Source organism: Rosa chinensis, chromosome 6 (assembly GCF_002994745.2).
Source record: "Rosa chinensis cultivar Old Blush chromosome 6, RchiOBHm-V2, whole genome shotgun sequence".
Lineage (NCBI taxonomy): Eukaryota > Viridiplantae > Streptophyta > Magnoliopsida > Rosales > Rosaceae > Rosa > Rosa chinensis.
In genome coordinates this window covers 25,428,754-25,450,872 of record NC_037093.1, presented here as the reverse complement: position 1 = coordinate 25,450,872, position 22,119 = coordinate 25,428,754, and the positions used below count along the sequence as shown (strand labels likewise).

The 22,119-nt window shown below is 38.8% G+C and overlaps 3 protein-coding genes and 1 long non-coding RNA gene across 5 annotated transcripts; all 4 read left to right on the top strand.

Moving 5' to 3' along the window:
- The first annotated feature begins 9,705 nt into the window (after positions 1-9,705).
- On the top strand, positions 9,706-11,467 carry LOC112174103 (pentatricopeptide repeat-containing protein At1g77170, mitochondrial). The gene has a single exon (XM_024311802.2). The coding sequence runs from the start codon at positions 9,774-9,776 to the stop codon at positions 11,202-11,204; it is 1,431 nt and encodes a 476-aa protein (XP_024167570.1). The 5' UTR covers positions 9,706-9,773; the 3' UTR covers positions 11,205-11,467.
- Positions 11,468-11,660: 193 nt separating this feature from the next.
- Positions 11,661-16,524, top strand: LOC112174104 (transcription initiation factor TFIID subunit 14b). Of its 2 annotated transcripts, none has more exons than XM_024311804.2 (6): positions 11,661-12,077; positions 12,363-12,451; positions 12,547-12,768; positions 13,368-13,534; positions 13,635-13,756; positions 16,182-16,524. In XM_024311804.2, exons 1-6 carry the CDS (start codon positions 11,844-11,846, stop codon positions 16,266-16,268), a joined length of 921 nt encoding a protein of 306 aa, XP_024167572.2. In that variant the 5' UTR covers positions 11,661-11,843; the 3' UTR covers positions 16,269-16,524. The 2 variants fall into 2 exon arrangements, with proteins under 2 accessions (XP_024167572.2, XP_024167571.2); XM_024311803.2 differs by having other exon boundaries at positions 11,664-12,077; positions 13,368-13,552.
- LOC112174105 lies at positions 13,763-15,273 on the top strand. The gene is made up of 2 exons (XR_002925855.2): positions 13,763-15,054; positions 15,112-15,273. It is a non-coding gene; the product is annotated as an uncharacterized LOC112174105 (long non-coding RNA).
- Positions 16,525-21,079: 4,555 nt separating the features above from the next.
- Positions 21,080-21,880, top strand: LOC112173433 (auxin-responsive protein SAUR50). Its single transcript, XM_024311052.2, has one exon. The coding sequence runs from the start codon at positions 21,187-21,189 to the stop codon at positions 21,502-21,504; it is 318 nt and encodes a 105-aa protein (XP_024166820.1). The 5' UTR covers positions 21,080-21,186; the 3' UTR covers positions 21,505-21,880.
- The last annotated feature ends 239 nt before the right edge of the window (positions 21,881-22,119 follow it).

Below are 22,119 nucleotides of genomic sequence, written 5' to 3'. Positions count from 1 at the left end.
TAGTATGTTTCCCATTCCCCTCTGTTGGTCTGCGCTGAATGAGTTATCATATTGAGGCTGTGAGTCCGCTACCTGCTTCTGCACCAATTGTAGCGGTGGTGCTGGTCCCAATCCCGTCAGTTCAAGTGGATTCAAAGCAACACCCATTGAGATTATTGGTACAGGCGCTACTCTTGTCCTTGTGTTTGGGCTGAGTCTTGCACTTTACGAGTGCTTGCTTTGGGCTGGATTTGCATTTGTTCCTAGAGCTTTCTTCAGTTAGTCAAACTTTGATAATAATGTCGCCACTTAGTTTTCAGCTTCCGCCTTCTTCTTTTGTTCTTTTTTCCGCTCTCTGTTTTCTTTGTGCAGGTCCGTTGGCACTAGTTCCAACATGGCAGCGAGATCTCGGCCTGATGCTTAATGGCTGGTGCCGATTGGGTTCTACAGGGTAGATTGTGTTGGGGGTACCTCGGGGGTGTTGAGGGTTTGACCATCGGTGTTGATTGGTATGGTGAACAATTCGCTGTTGACGATGATTGTTGGATTTGCAGGGTTCGTGAGCTGAGAGTTGACGAATTGGTTTGTCTGATCTTCAATGCCACTGCCACTACTACTAGCCATGGTAGATTATGGGGGAATGACCTTTAGTTCGAAGATTTCCCACAGACGGCGCCAATGTTAATACTCAGAATACCGCCACTAGGTGTCGGGTTCCGGTAACTAGGATGAGGGTCCAATCTTTCGGTAATTCAAGAAGTCTCGCAATCTGTTAAGAGAAATATAATGACGCCAAGAGGGGAGACCATGGTTGGCGGTCTTCGATCCTCCACTGCTAAAGTCAGATATTGTATTTATATTGACAAAGTAGCGGTCTATAGCTATTAAATGTGTAATGAATGAAGAGAGAGGAGTGGACCTATTATAGGTGAAATAGTGAGTTGCCTCACTCTTATTTTTGATGTGGGACTGATATGCTTCAATCTGATGAGTATTGGTCTTTTCTACAGAGATGACTTTAGGTGGCGCGTGTCAGCGCGTCGAGGCATGTTTCGGCCTGGAACTGGTTTGTTGGTGAAGGTTGTCTTGCTGTGTTCCCCGAGGTCACACTGCCAAGGCCAATTAGAAAAAGTGATATGGTCTAGTATAAGTACTGATTATGGCTTGCAGATGCCATGTATGTACACACAGTTTGCCCTATTTCGAAAACTTTGTTTCATTTTCACTATTGAGAGAGATTTGCAGTGTTTGCTGGGGATGACCGAGTTCAGAGTTTTTTGGTAGAGAAAACCAGGATCAAGTGGGTGGCACAGATTGGTTTTGCTTGGTTTGGTTTGTTATTCCTCTTTCTTTCTGCATTCGGTCGCTCTTCAGGGGCATTTTCTGGTCTTGGTATTGTGTAATTTGAAATTTTGGTGTTTCTGGTTGAATTTGGGTTATAGGTTTATTTTGAGAATGCTTGTGTCTTCTTTAGGTTTGTAGTAGTATGCTTGGGATTTTGATATATGCTAGGACTTTTGGGTTTCTGAGATGTGTTGGGTTTTCTGGGCTTTAGTGACTGATGTTTTTGAGCATGTTCTTGTGATTCTAGCATAGGGGGTAGGTTTAGATCTAACTTGGCTGCTAACTTTTAGGTTAGAGAGTTTGTGGGGAATGCCGACCATTATCGATATCTCTAGTAGTGAGACTCAGTGTCTGATGTGTCACCATTAAATACACCGAAAAAAGAATTTATTGATTGGTTGCATCCTTCTGGTTCTGTAGGAGCTAGGTTCGACGAGCCGTTAGACTTAGCTCCACTACAAAAAAAATTCCCCGCCATGAATGCCATCGTGGTGACACGAAGAACACGAGATTTTTAGCCAAAGAGAAGAGGTAGAGTCATCTGATACTAGCGAGGGGAGTGTCGGTATTTTGAGCGAAAGTGACGAGGATGCCGAATCTGACAACGAAGGGCAAAGTTCCCGATCTAAGAACTTTTCCCGGATCCTTGATGATGGCACTAGGGTGGAAGAGCCTTCCTCTACCATGTCATGGCGGAAAATAAATAAGTTGAGGGAGAGATTTCGATTGCCAAGTATTGTGATGTTGTGGCCGTTACAAAAGGATGAGAAAGCCATAGACTTGGTCAAGGGTTGTGCTGCTATTCACGAGGCCATCCTTCATCATTATGTGAAGCTGCCATTACTTCCAAGTTTGCAATATATGTTCTCTGAGCCAAATGTTGTGCTTGGTCAGGTTTCCATAAATATGTGTAAGATGTTGTTGGCTTTGACCGCTTTATAGGATTTTTTGGGGTGCGAATTTCTGATAGTGGCAGAAGTTCTATTCTTTTATGAGTTAACATACAACAAGAGAAAGAAGTGCGGTGATACCGTTATACTAACATGTCGACCCGGCGCTCCCAAGCTTTTAAAGAACACTCCAGATTCTTCAACTACGTGGCGAGCCATTGTATGTGTTGTCACTGAAGGTTGGGAATTCAACACGAGGCCCAAGGGGGCCAAGGTTCTGCAGTTCAGGGTTCCGTCAAAGTTTTAAGCGATAAAAGGTTGTTCCCTGATCATTTGGGACTTTGTTGTGTGTGTGTGTGTGTGTTTTTTTTTTTTTTTGGCGTGGTCGTAAGTGGCGTTTTGGAAATTATAATTAAGGTGGTATAAGAAGTTCCCCTTGAGGTGCCCTTGCATTATTTTGTCAAGATTCCGACATCTTGATGTGGCGGTTCTCCGCCTTGTGACAAATGCCTTTAGTGACCCGCAGGTGCCCTCTTTGATGCTGAATAGTTGGCTTGAATTATGATATTTGTTCGTCATGAGGATGAATCGTGACATAAATATATTTGATAGCACTAAGAACGAGTCGATAAATTTGAGGGGGCATTCGAAGAACTAGCTCATGGCCTCCCCATCCAATATTTTGCTAAATAAGTGGCAGAGGGTTGCGCCATCAAAACCTTTGTTGTTGGTTATCTTTTTGAATGCGTCCATATGGACAAATGGGTCTATTAAACCGCTAAACTGGGTGATCTTTGAGGTTTTAGCTGGTGGTGAATGGCCCCAGGCGTGCGGCAAATAACAGGTTTGAGGTTGGCAGTGGGGCACCCGTTTCAACTCTAATTAACCTTTCTTCTAGTTCTCGCATTTTTTCTAGGATTAAAGTAGTGGGATTGACTATGGGCTTGGGGGACAGTTGATTTGGTATGAGGAGTTGTTGTTGTTGCCGGGTAACCGACATATTTCTTGTTGCTCTCTGCTGGCCAGTGCTGATGGAATTATCGTGTGGATGTCAATCCGCTACCTGTACTTGTACTAGTTGTGGAGGTGGATTTGGCCCTAATCCTGCTAGCTAGGGAGGATTTAAGGCAACGCCCATTTGAATTATTAGTGCAGGTGTGACCCTTACCCTAGTGTTTGGGCTAATCCTTGCGCTTTGAGAGTGTTCATTTTGCGCCGAATTTACATTGTCCCCTAGCGCCTTCTTCAGCTCGTCAAATTTTGAGTTTTGACAATAGTGCTGCCAACTGATTTAGGGCTGCCGCATTCTCTTTTTGCTCTTGTTCCCTTTGCCTTGTGCAGATATGTCAATGCTATCTCTAACATGGCGGCCAAATCCTGGCCTGGGGCTTGATGGCTGGTACTAGGTTGGTTTTCTACCACAGACCAAGTTAGGGGCACTTTAGGGGTGTTTAGGAGTCGACTGTCGGTGTTGACCGGTGTGTTGAACAATGTGCAGTTGATGGCTATTGTGGAGTCGGTCAGATTTGTGGGTCAAGGGTTGGCAGATTGGCTTGTTTGGTTGCCAACGCCATCTCCAGTAGCGCTAGCCATGGTAGGTTATGAGGAAGTATCTTTTAGTTCAAAAATTTCCACAAATGGCCAATGTTAATGCTTAGAATACCGCTATTAAGTGTCGGCTTCCGATAACGTGGATGAGGATCCAAATCTTCAGATATGTTTGTAGAGTCACAGGATGCCGCTATCTATCAAGGGAAATACAATGGTGTCAAGAGGGGAGACCGTGGTTGGCGGTCTTCGCTCATCTAATGCTAAAGTCAGACAATGTATTTATATAGACGAAGTAGCAATAAGTAGCTCTTAAATGGGTAATCAATGAAGAGAGAGAAGTGGATCTTTTATAGGTAAAGTGATGAGTTACCTTAGTTTTGTTTTCGATGTGGGACTGATATGTCTCAGTCTGATGATCTTTAGTCTTCCTGCAGGGATGACTTTGGGTGGCGCGTCAAGATGTGTTTTGGCCTGAGGCCAACTTGTCAGTAGAGGTTGGTTTGCTATGTTTTCGGGGGTTATATCTGCAGGGTCATTTTGACAATGGGTGATAGACCAATTCATGTGCAGATTATGGCCAACAATACCATGTATGTCCAAATGGATTACCCAAACTTATAAAACAACTTAACACTCCTATTATACAAATCTAGCTTCCAACTCCTGGAGCCTACTTGCGAAATCTAACCAAAAAATATATATGGGTAACTGTCCTTAAATCTCGATCATCAAACTACAATACGAAACGAGTAATACTAATTGATAATACAAAATAGATATCTAACACCTCACCTGTAACTCTCACAAAGTGACTACTAACTGAGTTACCTCACTCCCAGCACTCACCAGACTGCCACTAGGATCCTGTCACTAGTAATACTCATCAAACGACCACTAGGATAATGTCATCAGTGATACTCAACAGATGACCAATAGGATCATGTCACCAGTAGCACTCATCAAACGGTCACTAGGATCATGACACCAATAGCACACACCGAGCGGTTACTAAGATTAGTTTACTAGTAGTACTCACTAGGCACCCACTAAATGGAAGAGCTGAAAAGATTGATTACACCATCTAATTACTCACTTTAGCTTAAATATCTATAGTTTACTGCCATCTGGAGGGTACTATATACTGAATGACCATCGATGGGTACTGCCTCCGGAATATTCTTCTCACTCTATCTGAAGTATCTCAATAACACATGACTAACCATCTCATACCATCCAGAGGGTACTGCCGACCAAATGAAGCATCAGATGGTACTACTATCCAGAATACGAGAAGGTGATGGCTAGCTAGTACTGCCGACTAACCATCTCATGCTATTTGGAGAGTACTGCCGTCCACATTACCAGGAGGTAACGGTTAGAGGGTACTGCCGACTAACCATTTCTTGCCATCTGAAGGGTACTACTGACCAGATGACGCATTGGATGGTGCTGTCATTCGGAAATATATTATGGACGGTACTGCCGACAGGAATATTACTTAGAGGATATTGCCGACTAAGTAAGGCATGCATGTACTTGATAATATAATTAACCTCCTTAAATTCATAATTCCAAACTCATTAACGTACTCTCATATGATTTAATTCATAATCTTTCTAAAGGAAAATTTCTATAACTCAAAATTCAAATAACTCGATAAATCATCCATATGCAAATATCTTCATAAAAATCTCAATACAATAATTTAATATTCAAAAATAAAATATTGCATGCAATTTTATCTAAAAAGCAAATGTCCACTCACATGTTTATTATTTCTCAAACCTTACTTAAATCTCAAATATGAATATTTATCGAAAACTATAATTTATGTCCCGAACTCAATTTAACACTCGCCAATAAGTTTACTTATTTATCAAATCATAAATAATAATTCAAATCCGACATTCTCGTTGGAAATGACCTGTAAACCATAAATTCAAACTCAAGAAGAAACTTCAAAATTTCTTTAAATAATTTATCATAAACTCTCAAAAAATCCGATCTCATGTCGGAATTAGCTCAAATTTCAATAGTTTCATTAATTTAATAATTTGAACAACTTATAGAAAAATCACAAAGATCCAACGGTCGGATCGTCACAAATCGAAATCCGAAATTCTCAAAATTTCAAAAATTTCAATCGCTCACCAAAATTCTCCAATGGCAATGAAAATCATACAAACATGTTCCTAATGTAGAACTCTATATAACAAGCTAATAAAGATGGCCAAATGAGGTGATACGCTTCCTCATGCACCACCACAACTGGCAATGTGTAGGTCCTACGTGTCGCCACCTCAACCTGCAATTCAGAGCATAATCCATACACCAATCAATTTATTTCAACATTCTTAATAACAATTACAACTACACCAAAGCCTAAATCTAAACAAGAAATTCAAACCCCCTAGAAGTTTCGGGTACCAAAATTTTACCTCGATGGTACGGCTTCCATTCTTTGAATTGATCCAAACCATTTGGGAGTTTCAATCAGCGGTTGAAGGGCTACAGAGCCCAAGTAGAACGGTAGCCAATAATGGTTAAAGGAGGAAGATTTAACCGGGTTGCGCAACACGGGTCCGTTTGGTTTCATAGCCTCGATTCTCACTATATAAGACCAAATCGATCTAAATGAAGACCATGGATTGATAAATGAGGGCGGTGCGGTCATTTTCTGATCCATTTTGAAGCCTATGGTGGTTGGAAGGTGGTAGACCTGCAGGGTGTAGCTTTCAGGTCAGGTCAAACCCACATCTCACTTTCTCTCTCTCTCCATGTGTGTACCATCACTGAGAAGGAGGGGGATGCCCTCTGCTAGGTTACCTCCTATATATATATAACATAATGTGAAATGTCAGTTTCTTCCCTGAAAGCTTCGACGAAATAACTAAACTTTTATAAATGGTATTTTATTCATACGAACTCTGATTTTGGTATGGATTCGGATTAACGACCTCTACAACTGACGTGAAGAAAGTTTCTTCAAAATGTGAACCAATTAAAAAGTCTAGGAACTCCCCCCCCTCCCCCCAAAATGTTCGAAACGAAAGTAAAAGTAAAAATTTTGATTATTTACCGTCTAAATGACTGATAAATGGGTAATTTGGGTATAGAGTGTAACAAATTGTGTTACTAAAGTGACACTATTCTTGTCGTACTGAAAAAAGAGTGCAAGGTTATATGCATTTTGACTCTTAAATATTGAAATTATTTCATACAAAAAAAATTAAAAATAAAAGTTTCTCTCAAAATTTTAAGGATTATACCCTTTTCGACTAAATATTAGTTACTAATATGTGGTTTAGGTCCAAAATCAATTCAGTTTCTGAACTTTTAATTTCATCAAAAATACCCCTGCACTTTTAACTTTGTTTTAATAGGTCTAAACCGTTACTCTTCCATTAACTCATGTGGGGATCATGTTTTATGAATGGCAATCAGGTTAGCTTAGGAGTGGGTCACATAAGAAATCTATCAAATAAAAAGATTTCTGACAAAAAACTCAACCATAACTCGAACCCAAAACCTCTTGTATACAAGTCACACAACAAACCATCACACTAATCTCACAATGTTGTATGTTATCCTCAGATTTTATATTTATACTATATTCCTTATAATTTTTGACAAAAATATTTATTTATGATATTCGGTTATACCTTACCTTTTATATTGATACTATATTCCTTGAATACACTCAAGTACTTGAAATTTTTCATCATCAAGTTTTTTATTTTGTTTTGTTTCTAAGTACTTTGATGAAGATGAATGAATACTTGAGTTATAATTGAGCCGAAAACAAACTCACATTAATGAATATTTTATCCATTTCTAAAATATATATATATATACACACACACACACACATATTGTTTCTCATAAAATAAAAAATGTTTAATGAATTTTTATTTGAAATTTTAAGAGATGTAGTTCAACCAAGAGAAAATTCAAGAGACATGGTATAAATATAAAAACTTAGGATAATTTATATTTATGCAAAGTTAAAATGGTGGTTTGTTGTGCGACTTGTATTCAAGATGTCTTGAATTCAAGCAATGGTTAGGTCATTTGTTAAATAAAATCTTATTTTTGATAAACTTCTAATTGTGAGACCCACTTATTCAATCATATAGTGACATATCATCAAAGAGGAGCCCACCAAGTCTATGTAAACCCCTGAGCTGACTAGGCATGTTACCTCATTGCCATTTTATAAAATATGGGCCCCACATGAGCTACTATAAGTTAGGGCTAGTTTTGGATTGCTGTGACTTTAAAAAAAAATTGTTGCTGCTGTATTGTGAGAATAATCAGCTGTGACTTAAAACAGTTTCGTGTTTAGTAAATAAATATTTTTAAAAGTGCTGTCAGTACATAAAACAACTGCAGAGTGTGTTTTGATTCACAGCAGCTTCTAAAAGCAACCTCTGGGCTGCTTCTAAAATCTGCTGCCAATGACTTATAACTTTCAATTAAAGTTGCTTTTTATTATTTACCAAACACAAAAAAAAATCTAAAATTTTGAACAAAAGCTGATTTCTTTAAAAGCGAAGCAATCTCAAATGAGGCCTTAATGGACTTGCTTAACGAAAGACTAATGAATTGGACCTATTGATCAAGATTGAAAGGGCAGGAGTTTTCTGATGAAATTAGAAGTCCGGGGACTGAATTGATTTTGGACCCAAACTATAGATTAGTAATCAGCATTTAGCCCTACCCTTTTTTGGTCATTTTAAGGGATTGATTATTTGATCAATTTTTTGGTCACTTATCAACAACTCTACCGTTCAATTGTTAGGTCTATATGAGTAGATCAATTCTTCAAATTTTAAGCAAATTGATAATCGTTAAGGCATTCAAAATTGTGATTTACAATTATAAACATGAATGGTTCAGTTGACAGATTTAGTTTGTCAATTGATTTAATCTAGTTCGACACCTTAACGGTCACCAATTTAGCTGAAATTTGCAAAAGTGATTTATTTATAGAGTCCGAAGAAGTGAATGGTTGAGATGCTGATCTATGATTGAAAAGTGAGTCACACAAATGAGTTCTTAAAATGACTAAAAAAATGGATCTCTCAATAGACTATATATGTATGAGGCAGTAGTACAGTAATACAAGACCCAGCAAAAATTAGCATAACACTTGCATGATGACCACACTAGCCCTCTATATGATTTAAGATCTTTTAAGTAGTGATAATAAGTTCTATTTGGGGGTGTTATTCTCATTTTAACATCCCCGTGTCGCACTACTCATATATGACTCAATTCTCATCTCCAACAATGAGGTGCTATATGGGGTGCTATTTTCACTATTCTTGATTAAAATATAATACGAGTATAATGTTTATGAATATTATATTAAAAATATGTCAATTTAATTAAATAAGGTAAAAATTTACATTTTAATTTTTATCATAATATTTAAAAATTATTCTCATCATTATTCTTATAGTGTTTCTGGCAATTTTTTTTTTTAAATTTTTAATAAAACTGGAATTAATATGCCTTTATTTAACAGAGCTGTTGATCAAATTTTTCAAAAAAATCTGATCCGTTAGATTATAATATATCCGTTGCATAGAAAGAGGAGGACCACATCAGAGCCGTCCATATTCAAAATGGACGAATCTCAACCATCAATTAATATGACTAATGGAACCCCCCACGGTCGTTAGGGGACAAAGCAGAGCTACCGAGCCCACCAGAGTAGACCAAAAGCCTTAACTTTTCTCTCTCCAACGCACCAAGGCACGTGCACTTACCTCTACCTCTCTCCATCGTGTTTTTGTCACGTTCTCTCTCCGACGCGTTATTGTCGTCCTTGGGTTGGGTCAGCCAAATCTGTGACCCCGGCCCACTGTAGCTGGGTCTTGGTTCTGAAAAAGTCATGAGACTTGGGATGAGCCCAAGTCCTATAATACTAAAACTAGATTCCCCAAGAAGGGCCTGTTAGAGATGAAAAGTCCTATATTTATACAAATTCTGGTATGACACCCGATGTCCAACTATTTCTCTCTATATAGAACACAAAGCTCTGATTTCATTACTCGTTATATACACCACATTTCTCAAACCAAGAATCAAAGCGCCGTTAAGAAACTCCATGCTCACCTTCTAACAACAGGGTTGCTTATCATATCCCCTCATTTTCACGCTAAACTTATCCTCTCATACACCAAATGCCTTCCCCAACACAACCTCCAGACACTGACCCACTTCTTCAAATGCATGAAACCCAAAAGCGAATTACCAATCAATGTGTTAATGGCTGACTTCTGCCGAAATGGGTTCAGTTTTCTTGCTCTCAAAACCTTATCATTCATGCACAGTAGCGGCGTTCCTATAGATACGTATGCTTTGTGTAGTTCTTTAACTGCTGCATCTTCTATTAAAGATGTTGGCTTCGGTAGAAAGATACATGCCCATGTGGTAAAGTCAGGCTGGTGCTCTAGTGTTTTTGTTGGGAGTGCTCTGACTGACTTGTATGCCAAGTCATTGGTTATAGGAGATGCAGGCCAAGTGTTTGATGAAATGCCGCTGAGAAACACTGTTTGTGCAAACGCACTTTTATCAGGTTATGGTGATGCCAAGTTGTGGACAGAGGCAGTAGAATTGATCAGGAAGATGCCGGCACTGAGTTTGGAGTATGATCACTTGACATTGTCCGCGGCATTACGTGCCTGTGCTGGGCTAGCTGCAGTTGAATTGGGTAGGCAGGTACATGGTTATTTGATGCGTTCGGTTTATGATGTGGGAAGTGATATGTTTCTGCTGAGTTCATTGATTGAAATGTATGGTAAATGTGGGCTGGTAGCCAAGGCTCAGAAAGTTTTAAATTTTGATGGAAAAGGAGAGGGGAAAAGAGATGTGGTTATGTGGACTTCACTGCTTGGTGTGTATGGTAGAAATGGATACTATAAAGAGGTACTTGAACTATTCAAAGATATGATGATGGAAGGAATTAGCCCAGATGGGGTGGCATTTGTGACAGTCATCTCAGCTTGTGCTCGCACCGGTCAATTGCGGCTTGGCATTGAGTATTTTGAATCCATGGAACTCAAGTTCAGCTTGAAACCAGGTCCAGAACACTACGGCTGTCTAGTTGATTTGCTGCGTAGAGCTGGTGAATTGGGCAAGGCGTGGAAGCTCGTTGATGAGATGCTTAATAAAGGTCACAGCAGCTGCACTGTCCCTATGTGGGGAGCCTTGCTTAATGCTTGCAAAGATCAAGGTGATCTTGAATTGGGTAAACTGGCTGCTCAAAGGGCACTTGAGTTGAATCCTCATAATGATGGTATTTATGTTTTGCTATCAAATTTATATGCCAGGTTCGGTATGTGGCATGAAATTAATCATTTGAGGGAGTTGATGAAAGAAAAGGGGTTAAGGAAAGATGTCGGATATAGCCGTATTGAAGTCACTAATTGAAATAGCCAGTGTGTGTGTAATTTTACAAGTCATAGAAAGTATGAGGAGAGGTTTGCTGAGCTGAAATTCCTGTCAACCTTTTGGGATCATCTTTGAGAAAGGATAGGTTGAGGGATGAGATGATAATGCATGTAGAAGCTATGTCACTGCTTACTTTGAATCTCTATCTCCTTGAGAACGATTCCAATCCTCCATTTATCAGGTCCTCTTTTTTCTTGTCCCTATCATCTATTTCAATGCGCGCAAACTATAGAAACTGGTAGGACAGATCATGGCATGTCTTAGGCTCTTAGCATAGGCAGAAGGGCTCTACAAGTTCAGTTTCCTAATGCGCAACAAGGTGTACAAGTGAATTTGCATTTTTGGAAGCATGTTGCACTCTTAACTTGATTTGGGTCATAGTAACTTGAAATCATACGGAATACGAATACAATATGCTCTCTTTTGTACAATTCCTCTGCTATTTGATGAAATGAACCTGGACGCCTCATCTGTAATCAGCAGTTGACTACATTGTGTGCTCCTACATACTTCACACCATCCACAAAGCACGACTGCTTTCGGTGAAGGGTGTTTTGGTCATTTAATTCTATTGAAGTGACTTAAATACCCCTTGCGCGCAGTATAACTCGTGGGACAATGAGACAAATTGAAACACTCGTCGTATACGATAATACCTCGAATTGCAGGGGAGCTTCGAGACCCCGCAGTAGAGTCTGCAACTTCGCGCCAGAAACCCTAAACGAGAGAAGAGCTCTCATGAGCAATAATTCGTCTCCCGTAATGAACGGTCCAGATCAGCCTGACACAAGCGCGCCCGCGCCCAAACCACAGCGCACCAAGATCGTTAAACTCGAAGACACTGAAAAGAAGGTAACTTTATTGTTTTTTACGATTACCCATTTCCGAATTTACTGCTCTGAACCTCAGCTTCGAGACCCTGTTGGGTATTGTTTCACATTGGATGTTGTTGTTTATGGTCATGTTATGGAGCTTGAGGATACATTTTGATATGAGTTGAAATTTGAGTCATTTCCCATTGTTCTAATAACAATGTTGCTACCAATAGAGCAGGGAAAGACTAAGACTATGAATCTGTATGTTTTGAAGTTAAATTGTGATTTTTTATTGTATTGCTTTTCATGGAACTTTGTGTAGATTTTTCATAAGAAACTCAAAGATGTTGAGATTAGTGTTCCGATAGTGTATGGCAATATTGCATTCTGGCTCGGTAAGAAGGCAAGCGAGTAAGTATTGTTTGACTGTTGCTAGGTTTATTGATTTCTTGCATTACTTACAATGTTAATTAGAATATTTGAATATATTTGGGATATATAATTAGGTACCAATCACATAAGTGGACTGTGTATGTTCGTGGGGCAACCAATGAGGATCTGGGAGTGGTGATAAAGCGTGTTGTTTTCCAGTTGCATTCCAGTTTCAATAATCCCACAAGGGTGGTTGAGTCACCGCCATTCGAGTTATCCGAATGTGGCTGGGGTGAATTTGAAATCGCAATTACACTATTTTTCCACAGTGATGTTTGCGAGAAGCCATTAAACTTGTGAGTTTCTTTAAATACCATCTGTATGTCATTTACTACTATCAAAATAATCCTTTTAGTATTTGGCTAGCCAATTTGGCATTTCATGTGTATGTTCTTTTAATTTGGAACTAGTGTCAAAATTTCCTTGAGAAAAGAATAATAGAACTACATGCAGTGGCAAAGAAGCAACTTCTGGTTGGATTTAATATCTGATGTCAATATGTTTATTCTTCATCTCCAAGTTATTATCCAGAAACACCTCCTACTATGTACAATGTTGTTGTGGGAAGTTAATCTACATGTGTTTAATTCTTCAATCAAAGTACAAACTAGAAGTTTGATTAGATTCCTTTATATGCAGTGAATGTTTTGCGTTTGATTATTCCTTTTAATTCATATTCTTTACTGTCAATTTAATTTGATGTCAAATGATTCTCAACAACCAAACAAGCTGTTTCTTTTTGGGCATAGTTTTGGGGATGAATGTGATCTGTAATAGTTTCTTTTAAACAAAGGATATTGGTGGTAATGTACTCACAATACCTACCAAAGCCCCGGAACATGGAAATAGAAAACTATTAGGCTTCTGATTTTTCAGTGTTTCAATTTCTTCACAGATTTCATCATTTGAAGTTGTACCCCGAAGATGAATCTGGTCCTATGTCGACCAAGAAACCCGTGGTCGTGGAATCCTATGATGAGATTGTGCTCCCTGAGCCGTCAGAGAGTTTTTTAGCTCGCGTCCAGAATCACCCTGCTATAGCCTCCCCCAGATTACCTTCTGGTTTGACTCTGCCTCCTGGTATAAGTTTCTCTGCCTTGCTGCCGGCAATCCTTTTTTTGTCTTGTTGTGGATGTATAAGATTCCTTTTCATTTCATTTAGTGCCAGTTGAAGATCCAAGTAAAAGAAAGAGAGGTGACACAAAAGATCATCCCCTGGCCCAGTGGTTCATGAATTTTTCAGAAGCTGATGAGCTTCTACAACTGGCTGCAGCTCGTCAGCAGGTGAGCATTACTCTGTCTGAAATTTCTGGATATATAATAAGGAATTTAGACCTGATTGATGTTATAAATTTTGTTGCATTTTTGTGAGGATCATGAGTTTTACTGCTGCATATATATTTTTTTCTTTGTAGTGAATCTTTTGCCATGAATGCATGTTAGTGCCTATGATTCACCATTTTTTTTTCTTTTCGAGAGAGAGTTCTTGATGTGAGCTCTCTGTTCATACTCTTTTTGCAGTGAAAGAGTATGAACAGAGAGCTCTGAGAGGCCTGCATTCAATAATTTGAATTTTGGAAGTAATTCACACTTCTCATTTATGTATCTAATTCCATCCTACTCGCCCTCTCCTCAGCGGTTATATCTTTTGGGCAATTTTGGGAATGTATATTTGAGAATTGTGAATTTTAAGATTGTCCTCGATAGGTTAATAAAGAAGGCACATAAGCTTAGTCTTAAGCCAATTTGTTTATGTGCTCACGGTAAAGGCTTTGAAGCTGATGATGGATTGTAAAAGATATTTTTGGGTTTATTATGTGACAAGTGAGAAACTTTGAACTAATACTATGGACTGAGTTGGTGGTTTATGTAATGTGCAAGCCAGGATAACTGTGTTTAATCTTAAAAATCATCATCTGCTTAGAGGTACAGGAATACAATGTTATGTAGACCAATAACCGGCCATCCTCCCTACAATAGGTCTGCTATAAACTGAACATTGTTACGTAGGAAATGCTGATAAGAAACTAGTTTATTGAATTGATTTTGGTGTGAGTTCAGCCAAAATCATTCTAGGTCTAAGTTTCTTCCTTCCATCTGGTCCCTCTCTCTCTCTCTCTCTCTCTCTCTCTCTCTCTCTGTGGACAACACTTTGAACTGTATGACTGCTGCGACTTGCAACACAGTCAACAAATGTATGTGTATGGGCTCAGTAGAACTAAAAACATTATACACAGATGGTTTTGTTTTGGTTAAGAGTCATGATGTCCTAGGGTCTGTTTTTGTGCCTCAGATATGACCAGTACAGGTTCTTTTAATGCCATTCATGGCAGGTGGCTATTTTCATGTTTCTATGAAATAGTAAAAAAAAAAAAAAAGAAGAAGAATGTTTAGACTGAAAAGACAGTTGCAGCCAGTTAAGGTATGCTTAAGTCTTTAGTACAACTGGAAATAGAATAGCAATACCAATCAGCAAGTTTGTTCTGTTCGTGGGTAGCAATGTCTATCTATGGGGTTTGTTGTGAAGGTCAGCAGTTTTGATGTTTGACCTCATTGGCTATAGCATGGCTTTGTGGCGTGAGGTTGTAGAATAAGACGGGGTTGCATGCATTGGCTATAGCATGGCTTTGTGGCGTGAGGTTGTAGAATAAGATGGGGTTGCATGCGTTGTATAGGAGCAGATATATGTTTTTGTCTGGGGCTTTTATGTTCAGGATGTTTTAGGTCTTCATGGGTTATTTGTACAGTATCTAGCCTGAAATTCTGAGGCTTCTCTTTGTAATTTCCTTTTCTTCTTCTTCTTCTTCTTCAAAAAAAAAAAAAAAAAAAACCCTGAAATTCTGAGTGTGGCAATCTAAAATTCAGAATCTGGTGAGTCGTTCGGCCAATATGGTGGGCCATTTTGAGGATTGACGTACTCTTTTCTATTTGTAAGTACTGATGCAGGCTTTGGCTATTCATCAGGTTATGTATATTTTGCCAATATAACAGAAGCAAAGACTTTGTTTTGTACGCTCATTTGTAGTTTCAATTTTATGATTACTGTGTACATTTTCTTGTAAAAACAGGATGGAACTCATTAAATGAACTATGATCATACTTACTCCCTAAACAATGTATACAAACTTATATTATGGACCATACTTACTCTTACAATCAAACTGTAAGAAATGGTGTTTAAAGATCAACAGTGTTGAACGAGGGGGGAACTGATTAAATGAACTAAACAAACTCTAAAGTATTTTGTGTATACCAATTTTTACTTTCCCCAAACAGTGAATCCCTAATGGCTCCACCATGTGGAGGAATGGGATCATTATATCTTTCTATGGTTAAGTCTTATAAATTATTCTTCAAGAAAATAAATCTCCCATCTCCAAACTGGAAAGTTTCTGTAGGACTAATAATGTTTGCTTAAATTCTAAAATCGGAAAACTTGTCTCTGCGCTTATAATTCTCCCATCTTCCTATGGCATTCTGTTGTGTCTTTTCAACTACTGAAATCCAGAATAAAAACTGGGTAGGTTTGAATTCTGAATCTTGTGACCAACTAATGCCATTGATTCCATGGTGTAGAGATATGAAATATTTAATGTTTTAGCATATGTAAAAGTTAGTTGACTTTACAACTTAGAAATAAGTGTTTATCACGATAAAATTACTCCATTTCAATGTAATGACCAATGATGGTGGGTTTAAAATGTAATAGGTTCAAGCTCATATTGCTAAATTTCGAAGAGAGATAAGTTCGATGGATGTGCAACAACAACAAGTGAATTCTGTCTCCGACCAGTGAATGCATCAGATTTTCGAGATCTCAATTCCAACTTGATTTTGCAGCAGAAATTTTCAAATTTTCTTTCACCGTAGATGCTCACGATGACATACATACATACATACTGATTATATGTATTGTATCAGCTACGGAGAGATTTTGTCCTTTTCCCCTTTTAGTTTTTCTTTTTACTGAACTTTGTGGTGTTACTCATCACAATGCGGCTATGTATCAAGTAAATTTAAATGAAGAAGTAAAAGTTCTATCCATAATCAAATGCAGTGTTGGTTGTTTACTTTGACGACTATTATTTATTGTTCAATGTATTTGTGTTGATTATCTGTAAGTCAAGATCATGAGATATAGCTGATATGCCAGTCAATAAAATGTCATCTTGACCGATTTTCTCTTTCAAGTAAGCGTTGTAGGTATGCTTCATGTGGTGATCATGGCAAAGGAGCATGGGCAGGTAATTCAGCTTCAAACAATCTGTCGGAATTCTGGGTAAGTTGGCTTCATATCTTTGCTACCTTTTATTTTCTTTTCTTTTTTTGTTGTCTCTGTTTCTTTTCATTACCAATCTGTATAAAATCTTCACCTTGATATCTATTGTTGTAGTACTAGCTTTTTCCCAAGAGCAACAGCTTTTATGGATTTAATTAGTTGCTGCTGCCAGAAAATTATCAAATTTTCATGGATGTAACTGCATACCGAGAGCATAATCAATTGTAGACAACACATATGAGTCATGTGGGTCAATAGCAGGTACATCCGGTAGTCGTACTATAATATTATGGAACTGCGTCTTACCTGGGCCTTGCATGTTTTAGTTACGGTTCTTGAAAATAACCTATTGTCATTTGTCATAATTCTTTGTTATGCGCAGATCAGGTATGAGCCCATCCTTAATACACAGAAACCCTGTCACATTTGAAATTTTTTTTTTTTTTTTTTGCTGTTGGGGGGGGGGGTCCAAAAAAATTATTTTGTTTCCTCCATAATGCATATGGTTATGGTATAATGATTGATGTTTTAAGTCAATTTTACCTTTTCAGGTGCAAGTAACTCTTAACTCGCAGAAAAAGGATCAAGGCATAACAATATGTCATCTTCAGTGTCATTGTCTACTCATCATGCGTTTTCTACCACCCATTTCGCATGCAGCAAGAGCACATGGGTGGAACTGATATCACTAATTTACATTTTGATGGAATCACTATCAGTTACTCAATCTTCTGGTTATAGTCTTTTGTTTGGTAAGACTTAAAAAGAGTTCTATTAATACTTGGCGAATAGATATGGATATGCTCAACACCATCTTTCATGAATATTGTTTGACTAATCACTATTCTATGTATTATTTAGCATGTTTATTGAAAGCTTCGTATTGAACAACCCATATGACCCATGTATTTCTGACATCATCAATAAAATGAATATGCAGCTCCAGGGTTCATTGTTCAAGCATTTCCATGCAACTCACATGGGTGTGTATACGTTTCTTTATACATTAAACTTCTCTTGTTTTATACATATGCTTATAGATAAATAACTGGCAGCTTTTGGTTAATTTTCAACTTGATATCATTTGGTACAAATCTTAAGGAAGTATCAGTGAAAAGGACAAAGAGAGCTGAGAAAAGAAAAGGGGTTGTCACCAAAACTCGGAAGACTGATAAGACATTCCAACTTCCAAATTTGCAGTTACAGTTCAAGAGTGGTCAGTAATCTTTTTGGGCAAGCAAAAGCACCGCAGTTTGAAGCAGTTGGAGATGATCACACAGGTCCTTACATTGTTGTCTTTACAGGAGTGTTTTGGGGAAAGAGTAACATGGCCTTCATGTGCCAAACCAAGAGCGAGTCACAATCACTAAAAGAGAAAAACAATACCGTCAGTCTATTTAACCTTGCGGGGCACCGCATTTTTTTTTGGTAATTATGGTGGGCCTTTCTAGTCCCTCTCGTGTTTCTTTATTCTTCTCTTCTTCTCCCAAATCAATCTCATTCACAGAACATGGAGGGCTTCTTGGGAAGATGGTGACATGCAGGTAACCGATACCTATGCATGCCTTTGGGACCGATTGTACAACAGATTTCAATTCCACCAACATGGACCCTCTAAGGTAAAAGTAGAGTTATTTTCTATGGCTAATAGTTGCTGGCATGACATGCATTGTGGAATCGGTCGGTAACAGCTTTTCGTGTGTAGATGAAAAACTAGATTATGTTAAGAAAGTTTTTGGCAAGGTTCAGAAAGAAAATGCAGAGCTAAAACTGAATGTGTTTGGAAGTTACTATTGAGAAACACCATCTGTAACTAAACCTTTATGGGAGTGTGTTGATGGTTGTAAGTTCTTGTTAGAGGGCTAAGAAATACAAAAAGAAAAGACAGAAATGCAGGACAGTGCTGTATCAGGCACTAAATCTAGCTTTGCGGACCACCTTCTAAGCCTTAAAACATGGACGGGATTTTCAATCTGCTGAAACGGTGCAGAGTTAGTGGTGTACGTTTGAAGTAGACTTATGTCCTATTTGGGGCTCCTCTTTTGATTAGTGGTACTGGTTTCCGCAGGACCACGTGGAAGGCTATATGTTATTAAGAGTTTAAGACACTAATTCAACGCAAGTATAACCTAAACAGTCCACCAGGCTCGTTAGATTTTAATTCCTTTGATGCGTCGTAACTTGGCCGAGGCTCGTAACTGAATAGTACAAGCTCTGCGGCCATGTGTAGAACCAAAAGTTTGTGTTCCACAGGTTTTGGTTGAGAGCGTGGGAGTCAGAAAGCTCTTTAGGTACAAGTAAAACCTTACACTGCGAAGTTTCAATATTACAGAGATTTGCTTTGTCTTTTTAATTTTTTCAGTTTATGTTTTTGTTCTTCATGTTTTGCTTGATTTCAGGTTCTTGTAAGGTAGTATTTCACTTGGTAAATGGTAGAGATAATATGCGGTAATTGCCTAGTGGTAAACAAGGGCGGTAAAATAAGAAACCCAAATGTAAGTGAAATATAGGAATCCCCAAAGTGAACTGGTGGTTGAACTGGTTGGTATCTTCCCCCTGAATAAGTATGAGCATCTAGAGTATATACAGTTGAAATGTGGAAAGCCAGCAGTAACATGTTTCTGCAACATATTTTGACTTGGTGTATTTGTGCTCCGTTTTGAAAGACTGTTTTATCCGTGACAATGGAATCACACAGACCAGGTGTCCCAACAATCACAAAAGGCCAAACCACCTATAGAGGTGTACTCAAAAGTACACTTATTATCGGTCCGTGATTTTAGGTCATGAAATGAACAGAGTTAGAGAGATAAATCATGAAATGCGGGTTCCACAACTATATCATATGATCTCATATCAGGATTTGAAAGAGCTAAAAAGCTGAAGTTTGAAAAACAGTGTTGGATTCTTGGTTATAAAAAAGTCGGTGTCGAAAATTCCACTGTTAAATGCAGGGGGTAATACGGCAGACCTAGACAACTGAAAGTTAAATCTGTGTACGTGTGGTTCAACCGTTGTTCGACGTTGGAGAAAGATTGTTTGGTTGAATGTGCATATGTTTTGTTATCAACTGTTGTCGGGAAAAAAAAAAAAACTAGCAGCTTTTTTTTTTTTTTATTTGTCAATCACACGGTGTCCTCAAAGGCTTCCTAGGCCCAGAGACTAATCCGTGCTCGGGGGATCTTGTCAGAACGCTTCCTCCCCCCTGGCCACCAAGAATATATTGGGATTTAACTCCAATAAGCGTCGGCGGGATTCGAACCCGGGTGTGGGGGTTCCACACCTGGAGGCTCTTACCAACTCGACCACCTGTGGTGGTTAAAACTAGCAGCTTTGAAAATGGCTTGATCGCTCTCTTCCCTTTTCCTGTGAAAGCTGTTGACGCTATGACGACGACATTGGCGGCCAGTTCCTTGCAAAGTTGTGGTTATGATTCGTGTAGATTGTTTCCTTTTTCGATTTGATGCTGTTCATGATTGGAATAGCATCCTCCATTTGGGTCATGTCAAACTTGGTTGCCATACAGCTGCTCTTTTTTGGAGTTCTGGGTTTCAACGACTACATTCCATCGGCTCCACAAACCCCCTTCCCGGGACGATTTGTTCTCTGGGATTTTTTGTGACATCAACCCCAAATCTCTCATAGTGATTCTGGGGTTGGTCAAGTTGGAGCGGCATTTGCATCATTGCTTGAGCATGTGTGTGTGACATTGGTGAAATAAACAACTGCGGTGGAATTCACAAATTATGATCATGTTGAACACAACAAGAACTCGCTTAACAATAAGATTTAAGTTTGAGTACGCAATCTAATCTAATTCAGGTGGAGTCCATCAGATCGGTAGGAATAATGACGATAATAAAGTTGATGAAAATTACAAATTAAATTCTTAATGATTGCATGCGTTGAAAGTTTACAAAAACTATATTTTACGAAAAAAAAAAATTCATTACATATATCATATTAATTATCTTCCTTTGTGGAAAGTCATGTGATTTGGTCAAAGATGATTAATACATAAATAGTGTCCAAATTTAGGAAAAAAAAATAAAGATAATAAAAGAATAAAAAAAAACTTTCTTATTAGAATATGGTTTCATCTCATATGATTATTCCAAAAACATTTGCATCAAGAAAATGAAAGTGAGAAAGGGAGTCAAAATAGAGGGTCCATGGTGTCATTAGGAGGACCAACAGAGAAGTGTACACCCAGTGGGTTTTGGCTCCCACCAATACCCTTACACACCCCAACATACCCGTGTTATGTCCTATGTCCTTTGCATTTGCCTCCCGCACTCCACATGACCCCTCTCTCTTATTCTTCATAAATACCCCTCATCACCCTCCACTTCACTACACCGCCCTCTCTTCCCTAGCCTCTTATCTTCAAACCTCTCCCTTCTCCACTCCCAAACTACCTACTTTCTCTTCGAAAATGGCAATCCGAAAATACAACAAGCTCCCCCAAACCGCAGTCCTCAAGCAGATCCTCAAGCGATGCTCGAGCTTGGGGAAGAAGCAACACGGCTACGATGAAAATGGTCTTCCCATCGACGTCCCCAAGGGCCATTTCCCGGTTTATGTGGGAGAGAACAGGACGAGGTACATTGTTCCCATCTCCTTCTTGACTCACCCTGAGTTCCAGTGCCTCCTCCGTCAAGCCGAAGAAGAGTTCGGGTTCGATCACGACATGGGCCTCACGATTCCTTGCGAGGAAGTCGTTTTTCGCTCTCTGACTTCCACGCTCAGATGAGCATCCTAAAGCTCGAGAGATCGATGGAGTTTCTTGAAGAAGATGGCCAAGATGAAGCTTTGCCTTAGCTTCTCTTTTTTTCAACATCCTTCTTCATTTTTTCCATCCATTTCCAGGGCCTTGATTCGTTTGAATTCTTTTTTTGGGGGTGTTATTGGGAGCGGTTTGCTCCGAACCCTTTTGATGTTTGATTAGTGACTCTAACCTGGATTTAACCCATGGACATATAAATGGGTTCCATTTTGTATAAATTATGTGATCGATTTTACTCACAGAGGTTGGTTGTTAACTTGTTTGTTACAAACCCTGTGAGAGAAGCTAGTGTACTACTATCAATGAAAGACTGGATCATTTCCGGCCTGTTTGCTTTAACAAATCTCTGTTTCTTAATTTCACTTGGAAACCACATTCAAGTGAGATCTGTGCATGGTTTTTGAAGCAGCTTTAACACTACGTGAATCTGGGAGAGGAATCAAATTAAATCAAGAGCATCTGATTAATTATAACTAAAAAAGGGTTTAACAGAGTAGATTGTCAGAGAGGGTACATTGGCATGTACGGATCGATATGGATGAGGATATTCAATATGGTTGGTGAGGATTGGTTAATCTGGTA

Bases quoted from the DNA above. Each gene is read 5' to 3' on its own strand.
- LOC112174103 (XM_024311802.2), top strand. From the start codon at position 9,774: ATGTCCAACTATTTCTCTCTATATAGAACACAAAGCTCTGATTTCATT.
- LOC112174104 (XM_024311803.2), top strand. From the start codon at position 11,844: ATGAGACAAATTGAAACACTCGTCGTATACGATAATACCTCGAATTGC. The intron at 12,078-12,362 runs GTAACTTTATTG...AACTTTGTGTAG, and splicing joins TCGAAGACACTGAAAAGAAG to ATTTTTCATAAGAAACTCAA. The intron at 12,452-12,546 runs GTAAGTATTGTT...ATATATAATTAG, and splicing joins CTCGGTAAGAAGGCAAGCGA to GTACCAATCACATAAGTGGA.
- LOC112173433 (XM_024311052.2), top strand. From the start codon at position 21,187: ATGGCAATCCGAAAATACAACAAGCTCCCCCAAACCGCAGTCCTCAAG.